Here is a 27,090-nt window from a genome sequence, read left to right on the forward strand (position 1 = left end):
CTCACCTGTCATCTGGCAGTAAAAGCAATTAGCTCTGCGTGACACAGAGCGGAAGTGGGGGAGAGAGACACAGAGAAAGGAAGTGAGAAAGAAAATTAGAGAGTGAGAGTTGGTAACCAAAGAGCACAGATTTAAGGTGATTGAAAAAGAAGCAGAGGCAACATGGGGCAACATTTCTTTCACACAATGAGTTGTTGTGATTTGGAATGTGCTGAGTTTGTTATCAATGCCATGCATGCACAGTTGTAACCGTGGCCACCATCTTTATCGGGGGTAATGTACAGCAGGGCGCGTACATGGCCACCATCTTTTTAGGGGGCAATATGCAGCAGGGTGCATGTATGGCCACCTACTTTGTAAGGGGCAATGTACAGCAGGACACAGGTATGGCCACCCATCTTTGTAGGGGGCAATGTGCAGCAGGGCACATGTAGGGCCACCCATCTTTGTAGGGGGCAATGTGCAGCAGGGCACACGTATGGCCACCCATCTTTGTAGGGAACAATGTGCAGCAGGGCACATATATGGCCACCATCTTTGTAGAGGGTAATGTGCAGCAGGGCACATGTGTGATCATCACAACCTGGAATTGCAAATATTACAGTGCTGGCAGGCATTCAAGTGAACACATTTTACTAAACGGAAGTAGTCTCTTTATAATGTTCGCAATTGCAGCCTCCCTGCAGTTTCTGAATCTGCTGCCCTGGAGCCTCTTCCCCTTAAACCGGGTCAGTCACTGGAAAGAAGCCGCGGAGCTGCAAACGGAATTGCAGCCATTACCGGGTGGCTCAGAAGCCTCCTCTCCCTCTTCATCCCAATCTCTGGAAACTGTGGGGAGGCTGGGCCCTGACTGCCTGCCCACCACTGGGCTCAAAAACTGGGTGAACGGTTTCAGGATCCGAAATAAGATCCAACTGGCACTGTGTCCCCTGCAAATTACATCATTAGCTACAGCGCAGCAGGGGAGAAATGCACATGTGCAGTCAGGCATTGGCGACCATCTTGTATGGACCATCTTGCATTGGCAGGAGACACAATGCTGCCTGAAAGGATGGGAGAAGCAGACTTAATAGTAACTTTCAAAAGGGAATTTGGACTTGAAAAGAGGAAAGAATTTACAGGGCTATAAGGATAATGGGACTAATTGGATGGCTCTACCAAAGGGCCAGCACAAGCATGATGGCCCCAGTGGCCCTCCTTCTTGTGCTGTGTCACACTATAAGTCATTCTGAGAGAGACAGGGTGGAGAATCACAGAATCACAGTGCAGAAGAGGCCCTTCAGCCCATCGAGTCTGCACCGACACATGAGAAACACCTGACCTACCGACCTAATCCCATTTACCAGCAGTTGGCCCACAGCCTTGAATGTTTTGATGTGCCAAGTGTTCATTCAGCATGGATGCGAGGCAACTTGCCTCCACCACCCTCCCAGGCAGCGCATTCTAGACCATCACCACCCTCTGGGTAAAAAAGTTTTTCCTCACATCCCCCCTAAACCTCCTGTCCCTCACCTTGAACTTATGCCCCCTTATGACTGACCCTTGAACTAACAGGAACAGCTGCTCCCTATCCATCCTGTCCATGCCCCTCATAATCCTGTACACCTCGATCAGGTCACCCCTCAGTCTTCTCTGCTCCAACAAAAACAACCCAAGTCTATCCAACCTCTCTTTATAACTTAAATGTTTCATCCCAGGCAACATCCTGGTGAATCTCCTCTGCGCCCCCTCCAGTGCAATCACATCCTTCCTATAATGTGGTGACCATAACTGCACACAGTACTCCAGCTGTGGCCTCACCAAAGTTCTATACAACTTCAACATGACCCTGCTACTTTTGTAATCTATGCCTCGATTGATAAAGGCAAGTGTCCCATTTGCCTTTTTCACCACCCCACTAACATACCCCTCCACCTTCAGAGATCTATGGACACACACACCAAGGTCCCTTTGTTCCTCAGAACTTCCTAGTGTCATGAGGAACATGAGAAGAGATTGCAACAAGAGGACAGGTAGGATCAAGGAGAGAGAGAGAAAGCACAGAAAGAACGAGAGGGGGAAATTTTAGCCCACCTGACCCAGTGGAAACATGAACTGGTTCATGTCTACATCCCATCCAATTTTATTCTGCTTTGCAGTAAATGGCGGCGGGGGGAGTGGGGGGTGGGGTGGTAAAATCAGGCAGGGTTTAAAAGGAGTGTCTGACCCAAATCTGCCCCCTTTCTCGGGTCATGCTTAAAATTACCTCCACCCAGCAAGAAAGAGGGATTGAGAATGAAAGCAGGAAGCGGAAGCTAGGAAAGTGAACAGAGAAAGGGACCGGGGCAGAGAAAGATACAGGCTGGGTGAAAACAGGAAGAGAGGTGAGAAAGAAATTCACAGAGAGAAAAGAGGAAAAGATAGAAAAATGGGAATAAAGTTGCTAAACAGACCAAGGCGTTCATGGAAGTCAGCTTAATTTAAATGACTTATCACCTGTGTTAAAGCAGGAGGCAAAGAAATATTGTGCCAACGCAATTCAAAGGAATGTATCGCCTAATGGGCTGCGTTTGGTGGAGTGTTTTACATCCACTGAGATATTGACTTCAGTGGAGATGGAAAATGGATAGGGTGTGAAATCAGCTCCCTGATGGGCAGCTTAAGTTAAAACAGCCCCCTTGCTGTTACCTTTTTATCCATTGATATTGCAATAATTTCCAAACTGTAGAAAGAAGTTAGAGAAAGGAAGGGAGCAAGAGGCAAAGAATATGAAAGACAGAGGTGGGCAAGGAAGAGGCCAACAGGTCCATAAAAGAAAAAGTGAAGCATTTGTTTAAAAACATGTCTGGGCAGTACTTATCCATGAGTTCTGCACCAAACACATCTGAAAAAGTTAGAGCTTATGCATTCAGATGTAAGTGAATTTGCAATGGTATGATAAGCCATAATTCATGTTAAATAACCTCTCTGGTATTGAAAATTTAATTTTATAAGTGTGAAATTTCATTCCATCAGAATTTAGTTGTGGTTGGAGATTTAGTTTTACTTTTTTCCTTCCATCTCTTTTATCCTCTCTCTCTTAGTTCAATTTTTCAGCCCTCCTCTTTAATCTCTGCATCTACATGATGGTACAATGAATGAAATATTTCAGTTGATACTCCTTGGTTTAAACTCTGCGTGACTCACAATCATGAATTTGTCTTGACGTCTTGTTCATTGAAAACAGGTCAAAGTCTATCGATCGACGGGGTCACCATGTCCTCCTGGATCCTGGCTGAGGGTCTAACAAGTGAGGTGACCTGCCCCATCTGCCTGAACTTGTACCAGGACCCAGTGCGGCTGGAGTGCGAGCATAACTTCTGTCGGTCCTGCATCGCTGACTTCTGGGGGGAGCTGGAATCTGGATTCAGCTGCCCTCAGTGCCAGGAGACCTTCCCCCAGCTCCGGCTCAAGAGCAACCGCTTGCTGGCCAACATCGTGGAGAGGGTGCGGCAGCTGCGACTGGACACTCCAGTTCCCTCCGGGGACCCAGGGCCAGTGCTTTGTCCCAGGCATGAAGAGAAGCTCAAGTTGTACTGCCAGGATGATCAGGAGGCCATCTGTGTGGTGTGCGGCGTCTCCAAGGAGCACAAAGATCACCAAATCGTCCCCATCCATGAGACAGTGCAGTTCTGCCAAGTAAGAAGCTCCCCCTTTTCACATTGAATTGCTATACTCCCCTGGTGTCATTTGCAAAGACAGTGGGTGGTCTTGTACTGCTGACTGTTGACTCTTGTAATGTGTGCTGGCGATTCTGCATATCTGATTCTAGATGGAGCAGAGATAATTGTAATCTAACTCACCCATTGAGAATCCTGCTTGACAGTTTTACACCCCTGCCTAATATTGCTTCCCATTGACTTCAATGGGAAATAAAATCAAGCGGGACGTAAAATTGCAACACCACCAATCCCATCAGCTCCTTGACTGAGGGATGAATATGCAATTTCTCTCCATGTTACTAGGCTATGAGCACTCTCTCAGCCTTGCCTGAGCCCCAACCTTAACCAAAGTCCACGGGTACAGGGGTCAGAATTCAGCTTGGGTGTTATTGCATTGGCCAGCTGCTGTCTGTCCTGCCTGCTATGCAGTTCCATTCAATGGCAATGAATGTAGGGTAGGCTCTATAACAGGCAGCCTATGGTAGTTAGTGGTAGCACTCTCACCACTGAGTCAGGAGATCATGAGTTCCAGCCCCACTCGCAAGACTCGAGCATATAATCCAGTCTGACACTCCAACACAGCAACAAGGGACGGGCTGTCTTTTGGGGGGGATGTCTGCCCACTCGGATGGATGTTTTTAAGATCCTGTAGCCCTATTTCACAGAAGAAAAGTTGTTCTTCCCAGTGTACTGGGCCAATATTTATCACTCAATCAGCATCAGCAATACAGGTTGTCTGGTCTCTATCACGCTGTGGGACCTTGCTGTGTGCAATATGGCCGCTGCACTTCCTAGGTTGCAAAAGTGACTACACTTCAAAAGTAAGTCATTGGCTGTAAAGCAATGTGAAATGTCCTCAGGCCATGAAAGGCACAATAGGAATGCAAGTCTTTCTCTTTGTTTTTAGTTCAATACCACTGCTGCCTGAGACGGATTATCTGGCATGCTTTCCAAATCTTCCAAACCCACAACTGCCACCATATAGAAGCACAAGGGGAGTAGACACATAGGAACACCACCACCTGGAAGTCCCCCTCTAAGCCACACACCATCCTGACTTGGAAATATATCACCGTTCCTGCACTGTTGCTGGGTCAAAATACTGGAACTCCCTCTCTAACAGCACTGTGGGTGTACCTACACCACATGGACTGCAGCGGTTCAAGAAGGATGCTCATCCACCACCTTCTCAAGGGCAACTTAGGGATGGGCAATAAATGCTGGCCCAGCCAATGGAGCCCACATCCCATGAATGAAGAAATTTCCGACTGGAGTATCAAGCTGTCAGTCAGGAATACAAATCCAGATTGATATCTTTCCCTCCCCAAAGGTACTGAGCCCAGCTCTCCTATCTCCTCCTGAGCCAAGGCTGATGATCCGACCTGGAATCTTCTGATTCTGTACAACTTGGCTCCAAAGCATGAAACAAAGAACCAAACCATCAAAATTTCCTCCATGTTCCATTTCCCACATTGTTTTACCCTTCATCCGAGTAGCATGTATCAGTTTTCAGATCACTGTGAAAACCAAAGCAAAGTGCCCATTATCATCATCATACAATCCTGTGTCTTTAACGCTGTGGGTTAGACACAGGGCAAAGGTCCACCAATACTGCATAACTGAACAGCCCTCGCTCAGGATCTCAATGAGTTGGGAGTATCACAAAATACTTTCCACACTGCCTATCTTGATTGATGTCACTTACAGAAAAGCTCACTGCTCACTGTCCCTGTACTCAGTCCCAACAAGTACTCCCACCATAAGGTGAAATTGCCATGACACAATCCAAATCCAATACTCGTGAGGTATGATGTAAAGTTCCACATAAGTTACAGTTGATGTACATGCTGGGTTGGATGAAGAGTAAAGCTGCCCAACAATAGGCAGCAATCCTGACTGCAGAAGGCATCCCTTTCCTGTGCTAGTCACACATTATAGCCCAGATCAGCACTGAGAACTTACAAACTAGAGGGTTAATGTCTGGGTCAGAAACCCAAATGCTTTTTTTTTGGAATTCATTCTCAGGATGTGGGCATTGCTAGCGAGGCCCTTCCCTAATTGCCCTTGAGAAGGTGATAATGAGTCACCTTCTTGAACTGGTGCAGCCCATCTGATGCAGGTACACCCGCAGTGCTATTAGGAAGAGGGTTTCAGGATTTTGACCCAGCGCCAGTGAAGGAACGATGATATATTTCCAAGTCAGGATGGTGTGTGGCTCGAAGGGGAGCTTGCAGGTGGTGGTGTTCACATGCATCTGCTGCTCTTGCCCTTCAAGCTAGTAGAGGTTGCAGGTTTGGAAGGCGCTGTCGAAGGAGCCTTGGTGAAATGCTGCAGTGCATCTTATAGGTGATACACACTGCTGATACTGTGTGTCGGTGGTGGAGGGAGTGAATGTTTAAGGTGGTGAACAGCGTGACAATCAAGCAGCTGCTTTATCTTGCATGGTGTTGGGTGTCTTGAGTGTTGTTCCAGCTGGATTCAATCTATCCAGGCAGGTGGAGAGTGTCCCATCATTTAAAGCAACAGCACTTGTCGAAAAGAGATTTTCAGTGGTTGAGTTCCGGAGTTTCTACCAATACTTTGAATGAGATAAATAATGACAACTTTCACAGCTGTACAGGAAACCCTCTAACCACCAATATCTGTGGTAAACTGAATGCACAGAGAGCTCAGTGAGAGTTAGAAGCAAACAGCAGCCAGAATAACATAACCTTATCTCTGATCACTGTGAAAACTAAAGCAATGCAATTGAAACCCAAGACATGGCTCATGGTGTCATTGACTAGAATTTCTGTTGTAGGAGAAGCTGAAGGAATCTTCAGTTCAACTAGAGAAGCGAGTAGAAGCGATAAGCGGGATCGAAGCCAGCCAGGAAAAGAAGGTTCTGGAACTCAAGGTAATTGTTCTGGCTTCCTTGGTGTTACAATCAGCACATTTGCAAACAAAAGCAGACCAGTCCCATTGAACTGGCAGAGGACTGGCATCAAGTATTTTTGCTTTTAAATGCTGTACTTTTGACAAAATGTGTGATTATCATGGTTGTGGAGACAGTGTCAAGGAGTCGTAGAGTCGTTACGGTGCAAAAGATGGCCATTTGGTCCATGGAGTCCATGCTGGCCCTCTGTAGTGCCATCCAGTCAGTCCCATTACTCCACTCTATCCCCATAGCCCTACAAGTTAATTTCCCTCAAGTAGCCATCCAATTTCCTTTTGAAATCATTGATAATCTCCGCTTCCACTTGCTGCTTAGAAAAACCTCATCCTCACATCCACCACATCCCCCCATCCCCCGCATCTTTCGCACAAAATCTTAAATCTGTATCCCATAGCACTTGTATGATCTATGAGTAGGAACTTTCATTATCTAGCTTATGTGAATCTGCCATAATCTACACCTCTATCAAATCTCCCCTCAATCTTCTTAGCTTCAAGAAGAACATCCACAGTTTCTCCTCTAGTAGCTAAAATCTCTCATTCCTGGAACCAAATTATGCCTGATAACCTTGGGACAGTTGACTATGTTAACTCTCCTCAGGGATAAAATGATGGGAAATGGAACACATTGGCTCTGCAGGCATCCATTTTCAGTAGAAGTACTCTGAGATCCAGTCCATGCAGAGCAAATCTTCCTCTACTCTTTTGCAAGAGTAGACCTCCACTGCATCAGAGTTACATTTTCCAATTCACTGAACAGTGAACCTGTAAACCTTCTGAATGAGACAGACAATTCAATGTCAAACCAGCCTTGACTTGGTATAGCACTCTGATTGCTGAGTGAGAGGATACAGGGTTTGACCCTCTACTCCAGGCAGTTCCATTGTGTAGAGAACACAACTCTGCCTGCAATTTCAGAATCGACATCCAGCAAGATACTTGCATTCAATAACTGTAGGTGACCATCCCCTCACTGTAATTGCAGGAGGCCATAGACACCCTCTTGCCATGTTGGATTAGCCACCCTACTAGCTGGCATAGGGAAGGTTACAGCCAAGGAAGGACCATTCACATCATGCCGTGAATCCTACTTCACATGCTTCTCCAGTGCGGAATGCAAAGCGTGAAAACAATAGCAGAGTGCCAGAGTTTGGTGCTCTGGTCTATCCCTTACAATAGGATTGCAGGCAGACATCAGGCCATATTTTCTTGCCTTGCATCTTAGGGCTACTGGATTACTCAAGTGCAGTGAATAAAGAAAAATCAGGTAAGGCAGGTCGTACATCTATTATGGAACTGACTTTCCATCCATTTCAAACTGGCAGAGCTCATGAGCACCTTCCAACCTCAAGTTCCCAGATTCCTAATGATCCAGGTACGTGTGCAGGAAATCTAACCCCATTTTATTTCTGAGCCATAGACTACTATGATGGCAAAAGGTGAACTGGACTAATCTTGGCTTTATGTCATCTATTATCCCCATACCCTATCCAATTTAATTTTCTTCATTCACAGGATCTGGGCATCACTGGCAAAGCCAGCATTTATTGCCCATCCCTAATTACCCTTGGGATGGTGGTGATGAGCCTGCTTCTTGAACACAACTGAGTGGCTTGCTAGATCATTTCAGAGGGCAGTTAAGAGTCAACCACTTTGCTGTAGGTCTGGAGTCACATGTAGGACCAGACCAAATAAAGGTGACAGATTTCCTTCCTTAAAGGACATTTGTGAGCCAGATGGATTTTACCAACAATTTAGTAGCTATCTGATCACAATTACGGATACAAGCTTCTTAATTCCAGATTTTATTTAATTAATTGAATTTAAATTCTGCAGCTGCTGTGGTGTGATTTGAAGTCACATGCTCCAAATCATTAGCCCAGGATTATAGGCCCAGTGAGATTACCATTATGCTACTATACCCAATCACAGTAGTCGGGGACATTGTATTTTGTCCTCTTCCATTTTTTCAGGGCCTGGTTACAGTTCCACCCACCATCTGCCAACCTTCATTCCCTCACCATAGTGATCATGTAACACTGCGTGATACATGGCTACGGCAGGAGGCTGTACGGACCTCATAGGTAAGCTGAGCACATCCTCATGCAAAGGCGGATATTAATATCTAATGAGGATATTAATTGATAGGATAAGGAACTCCAGCTGACATTATTCCTCAGTAGAGCAAAGCGATTGAGTCCAATTACATTATCTCTGTTGTCTCTTGTCGGGACACTGACAGCAAAGACTAGCCATTGACCATAATTTGCACCTTCCTGGTCTGTCAGACTCTGTTTAACATCAGGTAGTGCCCTTTACTGCTTGAAGCATCAGGACAGCCCTGGGAGCGGTTTGGCACGTTGCACTTCAGAGATCCATGAAGATGGCAATATGTTCCTATCTTCCTGACCCCACAATAATGACATGCTCATGAAGGAGCCAATAACTGGAGGCAAACTCTCTCCGCAGATGGAGGGAGGAAAGGGGATCTGAGACTGCAGCTGGTCTCAAGGGACATCACAGGCCTAACATAGTGCACTAGTAGGCCACATTTAACTCTCTCAGGTGGCCTGGTCGTAATTACATCAATCAGTACAACACTGACTGTACGCTCCAGAAGGCTTGGCTTTGATTCCTAGGCTGTGTTCAGTTAAATGATCTATTTTGGGTCGTCTAGTTTATCTCAGGCTCCTGAGCAACTAGAGAAAATTGCCAAAGGTTTCCTCTCCTGCTTGACACTAGTCATTGCTAAAAAGAACAGAGAAAGTTAAGGGGAGGCTTAATGGAGGCATTCAAAATCATTAAGGGTTTTGAGAGAGTAAATAAGGAGAAACTGTCATTATAGACACAGATTAAAAATAATTGCCAAAAGAGCCAGGTGAGGAGAACTCTATAAAACACTGGTTAGCCCCCAGCTGGAGTGTCGTGTTCAATTCTGAGCACTACACTTTAGGAAGGATGTCAAAGCCTTGGAGAGGGTGCATGAGTAGAAACTGTTTCCATTGTCAGGAGGGTTGAAAACTACAGGACACAGATTTAAGACAATCCTAAAGAACCAGAGGGAAGAAGAGAATTATTTTTACACAGTGAGTTATGATCCAGAATGCATTGCCTGAAAGGGCAGTGGAGGCAGATTCGATAGTAACTTGTAAAAGGAATTGGATAAATACTTGAAAAGGAAATATTTACAGGGCTATGCAGAAAAAGCAGTGGAGTGGGACTAATTAGATAGCTCTTTCAAAGAGCCAGCACAGGCATGATGGGCTGAAAAGCCTCCTTCTGTGGTGAAACAGAAGTGGCTGTCAGGTGGAAACAGAATTAGGCCTTCTAAGGTAAGAGTTTTCTCAATTCTTACAAGGAGGGGCTGCTGGGGCCGAGTCGCCAGAGGACGTCTACCCCTAGTGGGGTTTAATCAGGGAAAAATGTTGGGGAATGATGAACTCGTGGGGTGGCAGGGGTGGAGGATGGGGGTGGGCAAATTAAAACAGTTACTAGCTCATCCTGTCGTTCATTAAACAGGACAGGACAGATACCATAAAGAGGCGCATCATCTCGGAGTTTGATGTGCTCCGCGTGTTCCTTCAGAAGGAGCAGGAAGAGGTCCTGGGAAGGCTTCGAGGGGAGGAACACAAGCTCCTGCAAGAGATGGAGGAGAACCTCAAGAAACTACACAATGAGAAATCCACCCTGGAAACCGTGATTGTCAATATTCAACAGAGACTGAGCGAGGAGGATCCGGTTTGCTTACTCCAGGTAAGAGTAACAGGAACCCCGTACTCTGTGTATTCTGGGGAAGGATAGGAGCTAGGAATCAGGCCGAAGATGGATCTCTCCTTTGGGCTTGGGCCAGAATGGTTGAGGTGGTGATGTAGTGATAATGTCACTAGATTAGCAAGCCAAAGGCCCAGTTTAAAGCTTTGGGGACTTGGGTTCAAATCCCACTCTGGCAGAATTTGAATTCAATTAATGAAATCCAGAACTGAAAGCTAGTCTCAGTAATGGTGACCATGAAACGATCACTGATTGTTGTAAAAACCCATCCGGTTCACTCATCCCCTTTAGGGGAAGGAAATCTGCTCTTCTTACCTGGTCTGGCCTACATGTGACTTCAGGCCCAAAGCAATGTGGTTCAACTGCCCTCTGCATGGCCTTGCAAGCTACTCAGTTCAAGGGCAACTAGGGATGGGCAACAGATGCTGGCTTTGTCACTAATGCCACATCCCACGAAAGAATGAATTTTAAATACTTAACCATACAACAACAACTTGCAGTTAATGTAATGAAAGATATTTCAAAGAAGCAAACCGCTTAGCAGGATAGCAGATTGGAGATCAACAAGCTTGGCCAAGGTATAGATTTTACAGAGAGTCATTAAGGGAGGAGAGGGAGAAAGAGAGACAGAGACAGGGAGAAAGAAAGAAAGGGAGAGAGAGAGACGGCTGAAAGCACGGCCACCAATGCAGGGTCAAAGGGAATGGGGGCTGCTCTGGGGTGGACAGAATTTGAGGGCAGCAGAGATCTTAAAAGAATTGTGAGCCTGGGTGATATTCCACAGGGATTCTCCCATCTTCTGCCATTTGTGCTATTGTTGTGTTGGGTGGTGATACAGTCTCTCATTGAAGTTACAGTGGGAGACCAGAGAGGCCAGTGGAATATCAAGACCAAAGTGTTTTAGAAATGTTTCTCAATGGGACTTGGGAGCTGGTGTGGTGGTTTGAGGCAGGGGCAGGGGGCAGGTGGGGGGTGGGGTCTGGGTGGGGGTGGTGTGGTGTGTGGGGGTTGCCAGCATGGTCTCTATATTGTTTAATTCCACAAGAATTCTGGTGGGTCATGTGTTGTCAGGTCATTTAAACAGAAGTTATACCCACATTTCTATCAGTTGTTCTGGTGAAGGTTCAAGTAAAAGTTGGGAGACTTTATTTACATTTCTTGCAGAGAAGCTGCATGTTGTTTTAGAGAGAGGTGGTTGGAGGGCTGCGTTGGAGGGCTGCATTGGAGGGATGTGTCAGCGGGATGCGTTGGATGGCTGTGTTGGAAGGCCGCATTGGAAGGCTGTTTGGAGGGCAGTGCTGCAAGGGTGTGGTGGAGTAGTGTGTTGGTGGGATGTGTTGGAGGACAGTGATGGAGGGGTGTGTGGGAGGGCAGTGATGAGGGGTGTGTTGGAGGACAGTGATGGAGGGGTGTGTTGGAGGGCAGTGATGGAGGGGTGTGTTGGAGGACAGTGATGGAGGGGTGTGTTGGAGGACAGTGATGGAGGGGTGTGTTGGAGGACAGTGATGGAGGGGTGTGTTGGAGGACAGTGATGGAGGGGTGTGTTGGAGGGCAGGGATGGAGGGGTGTGTTGGAGGGCAGGGATGGAGGGGTGTGTTGGAGGACAGTGATGGAGGGGTGTGTTGGAGGGCAATGATTGAGGTGTGTGTGTGTTGGAGGGCAGTGATGGAGGGGAGTGTTGGAGGACAGTGATGGAGGGGTGTGTTGGAGGACAGTGATGGAGGGGTGTGTTGGAGTGCAGTGATGGAGGGGTGTGTTGGAGGGCAGTGATGGAGGGGTGTGTTGGAGGGCAGTGATGGAGGGGTGTGTTGGAGGGCAGTGATGGAGGGGTGTGTTGGAGGACAGTGATGGATGGGTGTGTTGGAGGGCAGTGATGGAGGGGTGTGTTGGAGGACAGTGATGGAGGGGTGTGTTGGAGGACAGTGATGGAGGTGTGTTTGTGTGTTGGAGGGCAGTGATGGAGGGTGTGTTGGAGGGCAGTGATGGAGGGTGTGTTGGAGGACAGTGATGGAGGGGTGTGTTGGAGGGCAGTGATGGAGGGGTGTGTTGGAGGGCAGTGATGGAGGGGTGTGTTGGAGGGCAGTGATGGAGGGGTGTGTTGGAGGGCAGTGATGGAGGGGTGTGTTGGAGGGCAGTGATGGAGGGGTGTGTTGGAGGGCAGTGATGGAGGGGTGTGTTGGAGGACAGTGATGGAGGGGTGTGTTGGAGGACAGTGATGGAGGGGTGTGTTGGAGGGCAGTGATGGAGGGGTGTGTTGGAGGGCAGTGATGGAGGGGTGTGTTGGAGGGCAGTGATGGAGGGGTGTGTTGGAGGACAGTGATGGAGGGATGTGTTGGAGGACAGTGATGGAGGGGTGTGTGTGTTGGAGTGTAGTGATGGAGGGGTGTGTTGGAGGACAGTGATGGATGGGTGTGTTGGAGGACAGTGATGGAGGGATGTGTTGGAGGACAGTGATGGAGGTGTGTGTGTGTTGGAGTGCAGTGATGGAGGTGTGTGTGTGTTGGAGGGCAGTGTTGGAGGGCAGTGTTGGAGGGCAGTGTTGGAGGGCAGTGTTGGAGGGCAGTGATGGAGGGGTGTGTTGGAGGACAGTGATGGAGGGGTGTGTTGGAGGGCAGTGATGGAGGGGTGTGTTGGAGGGCAGTGATGGAGGGGTGTGTTGGAGGGCAGTGATGGAGGGATGTGTTGGAGGACAGTGATGGAGGGATGTGTTGGAGGACAGTGATGGAGGGATGTGTTGGAGGACAGTAATGGAGGTGTGTGTGTGTTGGAGGACAGTAATGGAGGTGTGTGTGTGTTGGAGGACAGTGATGGAGGGGTGTGTTGGAGGGCAGTGATGGGGGTGTGTGTTGGAGGGCAGTGATGGAGGGGTGTGCTGGAGGACAGTGATGGAGGGGTGTGTTGGAGGACGGTGATGGAGGGGTGTGTTGGAGGACGGTGATGGAGGGGTGTGTTGGAGGACAGTGATGGAGGGGTGTGTTGGAGGACAGTGATGGAGGGGTGTGTTGGAGGGCAGTGATGGAGTTGTGTGTTGGAGGGCAGTGATGGAGGGGTGTGTTGAAAGACGGTGATGAAGGGGTGTGTTGGAGGGCAGTGATGGAGGTGTGTTTGTGTTGGAGGACAGTGATGGAGGTGTGTGTGTGTTGGAGCGCAGTGATGGAGGGGTGTGTTGGAGGACAGTGATGGAGGGGTGTGTTGGAGGACAGTGATGGAGGGGTGTGTTGGAGGGCAGTGATGGAGGGGTGTGTTGGAGGGCAGTGATGGAGGGGTGTGTTGGAGGGCAGTGATGGAGGGGTGTGTTGGAGGGCAGTGATGGAGGGGTGTGTTGGAGGGCAGTGCTGGAGGGCAGTGCTGGAGGGGTGTGCTGGAGGGGTGTGCTGGAGGGGTGTGCTGGAGGGCAGTGTTGGAGGGCAGTGTTGGAGGGGTGTGCTGGAGGGCAGTGCTGGAGGGCAGTGTTGGAAGGGTGTGCTGGAGGGCAGTGCTGGAGGGCAGTGCTGGAGGGCAGTGCTGGAAGGGTGTGCTGGAGGGGTGTGCTGGAGGGGTGTGCTGGAGGGGTGTGCTGGAGGGCAGTGCTGGAGGGCAGTGCTGCAGGGGTGTGCTGGAGGGATGTGCTGGAGGGCAGTGTTGGAGGGGTGTGCTGGAGGGCAGTGTTGGAGGGGTGTGCTGGAGGGCAGTGTTGGAGGGCAGTGTTGGAGGGCAGTGTTGGAGGGCAGTGTTGGAGGGGTGTTCTGCAGGGGTGTGCTGGTGGGGTGTGCTGGTGGGGTGTGCTGGAGGGGTGTGCTGGAGGGGTGTGCTGGAGGGGTGTGCTGGAGGGGTGTGCTGGAGGGCAGTGTTGGAAGGGTGTGCTGGAGGGGTGTGCTGGAGGGGTGTGCTGGAGGGATGTGTTGGAGGGCATTGCTGGAGGGCATTGCTGGAGGGGTGTGTTGGCAGGATGTGTTGTTGGAATGTGTAGCCATTCTGTTGATAAGCCTGAGCAATAAATTGTATGTATCAGTTTCTCTTTGATACAGAAGGGTTTCCTTTCTACTCAGCCCATTTCCTCATCCAATTTATTGTCACACCCATTCACCAACTATTCCCAGCTCACTCCAGCAATGTTTTTCCTCCACACCAACTTGGGGTCATCCAAAATTCTGCTGCTATGTCTTATTTAATTTGCACTAAGTCCTGTTTGTCCATCATCCCTTTGCTTGCTGACCCACATTAGGGGCTCCAGGTCAATTTTAAGATTCTCATCCTTGTTTTCAAATCTTTCCATGTCCTTGCCCCTCCCTATCTCTGAATTATGCCCCAACCCAACAATCCTCTGAGACATCTGTACTCCTTTAATTCTGAGCCTCCCCAATTTTAATTATTCCACCATTGGTGGCAGCGTCTTCAAGTGCCTCTGTCCCAAGCTCTGGAATTCCCTTCCTTTCTCGCTCACTTTCCTCCATTAAGGCACTGCTTAAAACCTACCTCTCTGACCTGCTTCCCACTGGGGCTCTTTCTCTATCCTGCATTATTATCCACTCCCCCCTTATCCACCGTCACTTGTTGCTACTGCAAAATGGCTGCTGCATTTGCCTAATTAACAAGAGTTGCCACTTCAAATAAGTAATTCATTGAATGAAGCACCTTTGAACTGTTGGAACGTGGTACTGTAATTTATGATAATAAGTATTCTTGTATTTCTTTTATTCCTATCTCACAGGATGTCAAAGACCTGACAGAAAGGTAAGATCTCAACAGTCATGGTCTCATTTTGCAATTTTCTTAAGTGCGCACACACACACACACACACACACGTGCATAGGTGCACATGCATAGATACGCACATACAAACGTGTGTAGAGATGCAAGAGACACACATGTTCAAGTTGGAAGAGATATATGCAATACACACACATATATGCACGATGCACATTGTAACACACATGCACACACACACACACACACACACACACACACACACATAAATGTACATTCATATACAGCCAGCACAGCCTGCTGGATTACAATTAAGACAAGAGAAATTAAGAAAATTACAAAATAATTTAAGACTAGGAAACATATCTCTTCCTTATAATTCCTTATAATTTGCAGTGTTGCAAATTGTTGCAGGGTCAGAATCAACAGCACAGACAAGAACTTTTTCCTGTGTTGCTTGAGAAAAGGGGCTTGACATTCCTAGGGAGTCCACTCTCAAAGCATAAATGCGGTGAAGGCACCGGCCCTGGCACCGGATGAAGTACCTCATCAGGTGGCCTTGGGGATAGTCCACTTCCGTAGCTGGGAGGAACAGCCGATTCTCACAGCCCACCCATTCCCCTGCCGGCCTAAACCCAATTGTGCTTGGAACCCTTGGTTGCAGGATGCCAATCTTCCCAAGACTCCCAACTGAGCCAAAGACCAGCTATTGACCATCAATGGAGCCAATGTGCCCAGGTCAAGGTAATTAATCCCCTCCTGGGGAGGGTCACGCGTTTTGTCCTTGTGAAGGTCCTGGGCCTACAAGAGGCTTCAAAGGGAGTCACAGGAGCCCAGAACCTGCGTAAGTCAGAGCAGAATACCCTGTAGATCTCCACCCCACACAACCACATAACGTGAGGGAGGATCCACAGACAACTGGAACTTAAAGGCAATTCTAAACTGGGTGGAATCGCACCAGAACCAGGATAAACCTAGGCACCTCCCGCCCAACCCCATGGGGTGGGGGGTGGCAGGGGGTGGGGTATTGAGGATGGGGGCGCGGGGGTGGGTTGAGGGCGAGTGTTGGTGAAATCAGGCTTTGGCCCTGCCCAGCCCAAGGAATCCTGGGCTCATTGACCATTGAATCCTAATCTATCCATTGAAACCTGATGGGGAAGGGTGGGGAGTGATGGAGGGAAGCGAGCGGACTTCAAGCCGCTAAAATAATTAACCGGAGACGCCATCTGTTACGATCGACAGGTTGAAGCAAGGGATGGCGAACTGTGCGGTCATTCCCGCCAGCCGGTTGAACATCGGCTCCTTTCAAGGACCCCTGCAGTACGCGGTGTGGAAAAAGATGAGAAAGCTCATCAGTCCAGGTGAGGTACCATACAACTGCAAACAACAAGCAATAGATTGATTTCTGAAGGCATCAAGGGGTATGGGGAGAGAGTGGGAGTACGGCGTTGAGATAGAGGACCAGCCATGATGATACTGAATGGTGGAGCAGGCTTGAATGGCTGAGTGACCTACTTCTGCTCCTATTTTCTACGTTTCTATGTTTCCCCTCCCACGCACCAATATACAGGCTAAAAAATAAAAGGAAAAGAGCTTGCATTTATATAAAGCCTTCCACAGCCTCAGGACATCCCAAAATGCTTTACAGCCCATTACACAATTTTTGGAATTGTGGTTGTCGTTGAATTGTAGGATGCGTGACTGCCCCTGTGCACAGCAAGATCCCTCAAACCGTTGTAAGACAAATGACCAGCTAATCTGTAATTTGGTGATGTTGGTTTGTCGATAAGTATGGGCCAGGATGCCGGGGATAACTCCCCTGCTCTTCCTTGAAATGGTGCTGTGGGATTTTTAACTTTCACCCGAGAGTGGAGGCAACTCCTCCAGTACAATGCCTTGTCTGAGAGACAGCACAGCGCACCCTGAGTACTGCACTGGAGCGCCAGCATGGATTATGGGCTCAAGTCTCCGGAGCAGGATTTGAACCCACAAATTTGCACGGAAATAAAAATAAATCTAGGCTGACACTTCCACGGCAGCATTGAGGGATTGCAGCACTGTCAGTGATGCCATCTCCTGCATGAGATATGAAGCCACTGCTCTCTCATTGTGGACACAACAGGTCCCATGGCACTATTTCGGAGAAGAGCAGGGGAGCTCTTCCTGTTGTCCTGGCCAAAATACATCCCCCAACAACACTTTATTTATTTAAACCTTACCACAGTGCAGTTTGTGGGAGCTTGTTGTGTACAAATCGACCACTGTGTTACCTATACCACAACAGTAACTACACTGCAAAGAAACAATTACTTCAGAAAGTACTTCATTGGCTGGAAAATGCTTTGGATGCCACAAAAGGCACTATATCAATGCAAACTCATCCATTACTGTGCAAGGCTTACACTTTCTACTTCTGCATCGTCTAGACAAGCTCAAATCATCAAAATATGCCAAGAGCAAACCTGGGCCCAGCCTTTACTCCGAGGCCACACCATGTCTACCCTCTCCAGCCCAAATGACCCCAATCCCCCACTTTACCCTCAGTCAGTGCTTCCTGTTCGTTAATCAGGTGCTGCATTGCCACTCATATGTATAGGCAGGAGTGAGTGTTTACAAGATAAAGCTGCAAGACAAGTCTGCTTAAAACCAGCCACAGATAGTGAGTCGCGATATGACTGCACTGCTGTGCTGCGCCTTCATATGGTGGTTTCATACGCCCACTCTCTCAAGGTGTTGATTTACCACAGGCAGCGTGATAATGAGTGGGTTAATATCATCCTAAGGCTTTTCAGTCTCAGGGCATAGTCAACCTGGAGCTAGAAATGATGAATAGAGATAAAGTAGTCAGAGGGAAACTGCCATTGTGAATTTTGACAGTGCAAGTCTTCTCGCTGACCATTTGCTTTTCCACAGCCAGGATATTGCAATCAAAAGCATGCAGGTTATATCGTACATAATATAAGATCGTCCACTTGGAGCTGAGTGAAACAAGAGCAAAATATTTTCTGAGATAGAGAGAAAGCATGTTTATTGAGCCTTCTATGTCCCAAAGCAATTAAGCAACTTACAGGCAATGAAGTACTTTTCGAGTGTGCTCAGTGTTGTAACTTTGGAAATGTAGCAGCAGTTAATTTGCACGCAGCAAACTCCCACAATCAGCAACGTAAATTGGTCTTTCTTGGTGACTGACGGATGAAGACCAATCATCCAAGGCAATAATCTCAAGTAGTATCAGGACACTTCAACTATCACCAGTGAGGGAAGACAGGGCCTCAGTTTAACATCTCATTCGAAAGGCTGTATCTTCAGTACTGCAACACTATCTCAGCACTGATTCTCTGACAGTGCAGCATTCCCTCAGTATTGATCCTCTGACATTGCAGCACTCTCTTGGTACTGACCCTCTTGACAGTGCAGTGCTCTGTCAGTACTGACCCTCTTGACAGTGCAGTGCTCTGTCAGTACTGACCTTCAACAATGCAGCACTCCATTGGTACTGACCCTCTTGGCAATGCAGTGCATCATCAATACAAACCTTCAACAATGCATTACTCCATCGGTACTGATCCTCTGACATTGCAGAACTCCATCGGTACTAACCCTCTTGACAGTGCTGTCCTCCATCAGTACTGACATTCGACAATGCAGCAATCCATCGGTGCTGACCCTCCGATGGTGCAGCATTCCCTCGATGCTGCCCCGCCGATGGTGCAGCACACGCTTGGTACTACACTGAAAGAGCCAACCTGGATTATGTACTCAAGACTGTGGAGTTGGACTTGAGCTCACCACCTTCTGACTCAGAAGTGAGAATGCCACCCACTGAGCCTCAGCTGTTATGGGTGTACAAACTGTGGTGGTGAAAGTGCACGTGTGTTTTAAAGACAAGTCTAATGAAATTAGCCCTTTATCCCAAGAGCTGGAATACCACTGGGTGGAAGTTATGCTTCAGTTATATAAAGCTCTGGCTAGAGATCATGTGGGCATCATATCTCAGGAAGGATACATTGGCCTCAGGGGGTGCAGCGCTGACTCACCAGAATGATACCAAGGCTTAAAGGGTTGAATGGTGAGGACAGGTTGTATTCCCTTGAATTTAGAAGGTGGAAGGATGATCAAACTGAGCTGTGAAAGGCAATGAAGGGGTTCATATGTAGAAACTGGCTTGGATTGGGTGAGCAGATTTGGGAGAATTCCCCTTCCATGAACCTGACCTTTAAAAATGGCTGCCCAGATGTCAGGTTTTTGGTCCTGGGTGGGGAACAGACTAGAGTAGAGGTCGGGGTGAGTGACCAAGGAAGAAAGGAGGAGACTGCCGGATACAGAGGCAGGCTGGGTGACAGGCCTACCTCAGGGGTCTGGCATTGTGTGCCAAAATAAAAATAAAAGAATAAAACCTAAAACAACCCTCACCCGTCACACCAACAGCCCCCAACACACACACTTGCTGTGCCCCATCCATGCCAACCTATGCCACCTCATGCCCTGTACCCACATCCCATGGCCCCTTATACTCTCCAAGACAACCTACTTCTCTGTATCCACCCCTCATTGCCTCTCGTACCCTCCATGCCACATCATGCCCTGTACCTACCCTCATGGCTCTTGTGCCAAATTAGTTCCAACTAATGCCAACCCATGCCCCCTACCTACCACCCTTTGCCCTTATACCTACCATGCCAATTCACCCAGTGTTCACCCTGGGCAGACCTCAGGGCCCATGCAGAGATAAATAAAATAAAGTTCTTTAAACCAAAGTTCCAAGTGTCTATTGCAGGCTTCACTAAAGACTTATAACAACAAATATTTCATTCAAGTGCACAATTCCTTCATGACAGCAGCATTGGAATTCATGGTCCCATTTTGAAGAATCTTTCATCCCTTGGAGTTGTCAATCAAACTGTGAAATAGCAAGCACCCTACTGTGACAAAGGATGGTTGTGAAATCAGCCATGCAACACTAATCCAGTAATGAAAACCCTCAGGCTTATGTCAACAGATGGAGTGAAATGGCAAGCAAATAATTTTTTTAAACACTCCAGGCATGTTTTAATAATTTAAAGGGCAGGAACTTCAAATGCCATAATAGTTTAAGCTCCCTTTGACAGGTGCCTTTTGCAGTTTTAACTCTTGATTTTGACAGGTATGTTGACAGTTTCAATGAGCTTGACATTTATTGAGTTTACCACTGTTTTGGTACATTCATTTTTTTTTTAATTTGTTCATGGGATGTGGGCTTTGCTGGCTAGGCCAGCATTTATTGCTCATCTCTAATTGCCCTTGAGAAGGTAATGGTGAGCTGCCTTCTTGAATGACTGGAGCCCATGTGGTGTAGGTACACCCACAGTGCTGTTAGGAAGGGAGTTCCAGGATTTTGATCCAGCAACATTGAATGAATGGCGATTATATTTCTAAGTCAGAATGTGAGTGACTTGGAGGGAAACTTCCAGGTGGTTGTGTTCCCATGTGTCTGTTGCCCTTGTCCTTCCAGATGATATTGTCGTGGATTTGGAAGATGCTGCCTAAGGAGCCTTGGTGAGTTCTTGCAGTGCATCTTGTAGATGGTACATACTGCTGCCACTGTGCGTCAGGGGTGGAGGGAGTGAATGTTTGTGGATGGGGTGCTAGTCAAGTGGGCTGCTTTGCCCTGGATGGTGTCAAGCTTCTTGAGTGTTGTTGGAGCTGCACTCATCCAGGCAAGTGGAGAGTATTCCATCACACTCCTGACCCTGTACCTTGACAGGTATGTTGACAGTTTAAATGAGCTTGACATTTATTGAATTTACCACTTTTTTGGTACATTCATTTTTTTTTAATTTATTCATGGGATGTGGGCTTTGCTGGCTAGGCCAACATTTATTACTCATCCCTAATTGCCCTTGAGAATGTGATGGTGAGCTGCCTTCTTGAATGACTGGAGCCCATGTGGTGTATTTACACCCACAGTGCTGTTAGGAAGGGAGTTCCATGATTATGGACAGGCTTTGGGGAGTCTGCAGGTGAGTTACCCGCCGCAGGATTCCTAGCCTCTGGCTTGCTCTTGTAGCCACAGTATTTATATGGCTAATCCAGTTTAGTTTCTGGTCAATGGTAACCTCCAGGGTGTTGATAGTGGGGGATCCAGCAATGATAATGCCATTGAGTGTCAAGGGATGATGGCTAGGTTCTCTCTTGTTGGAGATGGTTATTGCATGGCACTTGTGTGGCATGAAAGTTACTTGCCACTTGACAGCCCAAGCCTGGATATTGTCCAGGTCTTGCTGCATTTGGACATGGACTGCTTCAGTATCTGAGGAGTTGTGAATGGTGCTGAACATTGTGCAATCATCAGCGAACATCCCCACTCCTGCACTTATGATGGAAGGAAGGTCATTGATGAAGCAGCTGAAGATGGTTGGGCCTAGGATACTACCCTGAGGAACTCCTACAGCAATGTCCTGGAACCGAGATGATTGACTTCCAACAACCACAAGCAAATTCCTTTGTGCTAGGTATGTCTCCAACCAGCGGACAGTTTCCCCCCCGATTCCCATTGACTCCAGTTTTGTAAGAACTCCCTGATGCCACACTTGGTCAAATGCTGCCTTGATGTCAAGGGCAGTCAATCTCGCCTCACCTCTAGAGTTCAGCTCTTTTGTCCATGTATGAACCAAAGCTGCTGTAATGAGGACATCAGTGACCCTGCTGGATCCCAAACTGATCATCACTGAGTAGGTTATTGCTAAGCAAGTGCTGCTTGATAGCACTACTGATGACCCCTTCCATTACTTTACTGATGGTGGAGAGTAGATTGAGGGGGCTGTAATTGGTTGGGTTGGATTTGTCCTGCTTTTTGTGTACAGGACATACCTAGGCAATTTTCCACATTGCCAGGTAGATGCCTGTGTTGTAACTAAACTGGAACAGCCTGGCTAGGGGCACAGCAAGTTCTGGAACAAAAGCCTTCACTACCATTGTCAGAATATTGCCAGGGCCCATAGCCTTTGCAGTATCCAGTGCCTGTCTTTAACACTCCTGGTCTACCAAACTCCCACTTCAGTGGAGGCAGCTGAAAATTTAAATGGCTAGCTGCCTCTGTAAATTGTGCATGTGCGAGACATGAATACCCCCATTCGTGCCCCTGAGAAAATGGGAACTGCCAAGTTCGGGGGTGGGATTTATGCTTTTCGGCCACTTCAGTGTGGCCAAAACCTGGGTCAATATTTCCACTGGTGATGGGACCTAGAACAAAGGGACTCAATCTTAAATAGAGCTAGGCCATTCAGGAAAGAAATTGGGGTTATGAGGGGAGATCTTTCAGTTAAAAGGGTAGTGGAAATCTAGAAGTCTCTCCTCAATAGACTGTGAATGCTCAGGATGGTGGATGGATTATCGTTAAGGTTATCATGAGGCATGAATAAAAGCTGGGTAAATGGCATTGTGATGCAGATCTGCCAGGATCTAACTGAAAGTGGGAACAGGCTCCAAGAGCTGAATGGCCTACTCTGCCCTTATGTTTTTTATCAGACATGTGCTGCCAAGTGTCTGATGCAGGTTAGATACAGAATAAAGTTCCCTCTGCATTGCCCCAACAAACACTCCCAGAACAGGTACAACATGGGTTAGATACAGAGTAAAACTCCCTCTGCACTGCCCCAACAAACACTCCTAGGGCAAGTACAAGATGGATTAGATACAGAGTAAAGCTCCCTCTACACTGTCCCATCAAACACTCCCAGGACAGGCACAGCACAGGTTAGATACAGAGTAAAGCTCCCTCTACGCTGTCCCATCAAACACTCCCAGGACAGGCACAGCACAGGTTAGATACAGAGTAAAGCTCCCTCTACACTGTCCCCATCAAACACTCCCAGCACGAGTACAACATGGGTTAGATGAAGAGTAGAGCTGCCTAGTTTTTCCAGGTAATTCTGTTTTTGTTTTGGATTTCCAGCATCCGCAGTTTTTTTGTTTTTATGTCTTACAAACACTCCCAGTTCAGACGTTAGAAGGGTCAGCTGAAAACTAACTCTTCCTTGACTGCTGGAACAATGTGCTTCAGCCCCGACCCCAGGTGCATCAGTATGACTTTTTCCATGCTCCATGCCAGCTGTCCTTTGGCGTTTAAATCTAAGTCTTCCTTTTGATTTGTTTGAGATTTCAGATTTAGGATGAATCAGCACTGAATAAGAAGCAGTTTTGCCCTGTGGGCTTGCATCAATTGGCAACTAACATTGACTTGCTAAACTGATGTCGCTTAAGACCCTCACAAGCAGCACACTGAGGGACCTTCATGCACAAATTTTGACTGACTCTGAACCCAGGGTGTAACAGTGAAAGGAAATTTGATCACTCTCTTGCATAGATTAGAAACAGGAAAGATTTGCTACACGCAGATTGGAAAACTGCCCACGCTGCAAATCTTAAAAATTAACCCAGAAAATGGTGAACATGCACAATCACATGTGAAAAACACAAACTTATATTTATAAGGCACCTTTAACACAAGGAAACATTCCAGTGCACCTCACAGAAGCATTCTGAAACAAAATACGATGCCCAGTTGCATAGGGAGGTATTAGGTCAGATACTTGGTCAAAGGGGTCAGTTTTCTGGAGTGCCTTAAAGGAGGAAAAGAGAGGCAGAAAGGTTCCGGGAGGGCATTCTGGAGATTAAGGCCTGAATAAAAAGGCAGACTTGTTAACCGACTGAAAGCGTGGTCGATGCAGATTCAATAGTAACTTTGAAAACAGATTCAGGTCAATACTTGAAATGGAAAATATAGCATGGCTGCAGGGAAAGAGAGGGGAAGGAGACTAATTAGGTATCTCTTTCAAAGAGCCGGTGCAGGCAGGATGGACTAAATGGCCTTACGATTCTAGGATTGGATGAATATTCATGGTGAGATCTGATCTGGAACCTGACAGCACTGAAGGAGGCCATTCAGCCCATTGTGTCTGTGCTAGCTCTTTGAAAGAGCTACCCAATTATTCCCACTGCCCCTTCTGTTCTTTCCCTTAACGCTGCACATTATTCCCTTTTTAAGGTCTTGAGTCTGTACCAGGCTCTTATCTCATCAGGAGCTGAATGTGCTGTGGGAGGAGCAGCTGTGAAGGGTAGAGAGGAAATACAGTACAATTTACTGTTACAGTGTGTGGTTAACCACGTCTTCCGTACCTCGCCTTGCCTGCCCTGCTCAGACTTGATTCGGACTCCCCTCCTCCTCCTCCTCCTCCTGCAGCCCACAGTATTGAGTTCTGTGCAGCAGTACAGAGGTGCTGCTGTACAGGTGGATGTGAGTGAGAACATCACCGCAATGGCCATGAACAGCACTAAATGTGCCTGTGGTTGCCCCCTCTGAATAGGCGAATCTGGTTTGAGATCATTAAACCTTTCTATGCTGATCTACACAACACAACACAAGAATTCTGAGTGTCAGCACCGGCTCAGTTGGTAGCACTTTAGCTCCTGAGTCATGAGGTCCTTGGTTCAAGCCTCATCCCAGAGGTTGAATATGAAGATTTGCGCTGACACTCCAGTGCATGATTGAAGATGTGCTGTCTTTTGAATGAGATGTTACACCAAGGACTCAGCTCCCTGCAGGGGTGGAAGTAAAAGATTCTCTATCATAATTTTGAACGAGAGCAGTGGAAAGTTATTCTCGGTGTCCTGGCAAATATTTATCCCTCAATCAGCATCACACACAAAAAAACCAGGTCGTTTGGACATTGTCACACTATTATTTGTGGGAGCTTGCTTTGTGTAAGTTGGTCACGCTTTTCTGTATTACAACAGTGACTACACTTCAAAAAGCACTTCACTGGCTATAAAGCACTTTGGTCCATCCTGTAGTTATGAAAGGTGCTAAATAAATGCAAGTGTCTCTTAATTTCTACAAATGTATCGATTATGTCACAATGGAGTAAAGGCTAATCAAACTGTAACAGGTAACTCACCGCTGTAGTCTAACTTTCCTTTGAGGGTGTGTAATTGTACTGATATGTGCTGTTATGCATGCTATTGTACATGGGTGGTGTATATAGAAAGAAAGTATGAAAGACTTGCAGGTATGCAGAGCCTTTCACAGCCTCAGGTTATCCTAATATTCTGATGTAGGAAACGTGACAGGCAATATGCGGACAGCAAACTCAGTCATGTGATAATGACCAGGTAACTTGTTTTTGCGATCTCAGCAGAGAGGTAAACATTGACCTGTGGTTTGAACTTGGGACGCGTGACCACACGGAGTAGTTGAAGTGACAGGCATTCATGCATTAGATAAGCACATGAGGGAGAAAGAAATGGAAGGATATGTTGATGGGGTGAGATTCAGAAGGGTGGCAGGGGTCTCAATGATGGACGTAAAGGCTGACGCGGACCTCTTAGGCTGAACGGCAAGGATCCTTTAGCAATTCCTTAATTGACTTGACAAGGTTTCATAACTTATCCCTTTGCCTAAAATGACTTCTTGTAATGATTATGTTGTTGGTCACTCACTGAGCCACCCAGCAGATACCTCCTGATCTCCTTATATTACAAGGTGGAATTAAATAAATAATTGCGTGAAGATTGACCATGACTCAACCAATAATCAAACTTTCTTTCCCCACCTGCCTTCCAGTGCCAGCTCCGCTGACCCTTGACCCAAGTACCGCTAACCCCTACTTGGTCCTCTCCGAGGACTTGACCGCCGCCAAGTACTCCTACACGTCACAGCAGCTTCCTGAGAACCTGGAGCGCTTTGACTTCTGCGCCTGTGTGCTGGGCTCGATGGGATTCACATCAGGGAGGCACTACTGGGAGGTGGACGTGGGCAGCCAGCCAGACTGGGATGTGGGTGTGGCAGCAGAATCCATCGACCGAGAGGGCTGGGTCATTCTCACCCCGGAGAACGGCTTCTGGACATTCGGGCATGTAGAGCACTCAAAGATCGGCGTCTACCTGGACCATGAAGGAGGGCAGGTCTCGTTCTACAATGCCGACAACATGAGCCACCTCCACACCTTTGCGGACACCTTCACTGAGAAGCTGTTCCCCTTCTTCTACCCTAGCGCAGACACCAACACGAAGCCTCTCAAAATCTGTCACCAGGTTGTTTAAGAGATGGGGTGGGGGGGCAGGGAATGATCGTGAATGTGTTTCGGTCAGGCCTCATAGATTTGAGTAGACTAAATCTATTTTCCCTTGAATTTAAGAAGAATGAGAGGCAATCTAATTGAAACAAGGGGCTTGGCAAGGTAGATGCTAAGAAAATATTTCCCCTGGCTGGTGAATCTAGAAGTGGAGGCACAGAGTAATGGTGCAATCATTTAGAATTGAGATGAGGCCAAATTTCCTCACTAAAAGGGTTGAGAACTTTTGGAATTTTCTATCCCCGAGCATTGTGATGCTGTCTTGTTGAATATATCCCACAGAGGGGCCAAGGGAATTAAGGGATATGGGAATATTGTGGAAAGGTGGAGCTGAGATAGAAGGTCAGCCAACAGCTTCTTTAATGGTGGAGCAGGCTCGAAGGGTCAAGTGGCCTAATCCAGTTCCTATTTCTTATGACCTTATGTTCATATGTGCTAAATGAAATTGACAAACAGGAAAATGGCAGCTGTTCCATCAAGGCTGCCCCATGCCACAATGGTGAGACCATCAGGCCTATATATTCTTCTTCCTCACTGATGTCTCATCCACAAATCATACCCCTCACCCAGACCTCCACATGCCACACCATTGCAGCTGTGCAGGCTCCAGAGAGAGGAAATGAGACAGAGGGAAAAAAAATGGTCAAACAACGGGGGGGAAAAAAAGACACCCTGGAAACATGCCAAAAATTCCAAACCAGCTCCAAAATATTCCGAAAATTCAAAACCAGTCTAGGAGATCCCATGGACCAAGTGACCTCCATATGATACCCCAGACATGAACCTGTCCAAATCCTTCTTGAAGGCAACAGCACCCATCATGCCAGCCAGCAGTGTATTCCGGAATCTCACTATTCCCTGGCAAACAGAGAACTGCCCAACATCCAGTCTATTCCTACCCTTGCACA

At 47.5% G+C, this 27,090-nt stretch overlaps 1 protein-coding gene across 1 annotated transcript; it reads left to right on the plus strand.

Moving 5' to 3' along the window:
- Positions 1-3,234: 3,234 nt before the first annotated feature.
- LOC121291271 (zinc-binding protein A33-like) lies at positions 3,235-26,150 on the plus strand. Its single transcript, XM_041212341.1, has 6 exons — positions 3,235-3,657; positions 6,481-6,576; positions 10,134-10,367; positions 15,076-15,098; positions 16,314-16,432; positions 25,672-26,150. The coding sequence occupies exons 1-6, from the start codon at positions 3,235-3,237 to the stop codon at positions 26,148-26,150; spliced, it is 1,374 nt and encodes a 457-aa protein (XP_041068275.1).
- The last annotated feature ends 940 nt before the right edge of the window (positions 26,151-27,090 follow it).

Source organism: Carcharodon carcharias, chromosome 19 (genome assembly GCF_017639515.1).
Source record: "Carcharodon carcharias isolate sCarCar2 chromosome 19, sCarCar2.pri, whole genome shotgun sequence".
In the NCBI taxonomy this organism is placed as follows: domain Eukaryota; kingdom Metazoa; phylum Chordata; class Chondrichthyes; order Lamniformes; family Lamnidae; genus Carcharodon; species Carcharodon carcharias.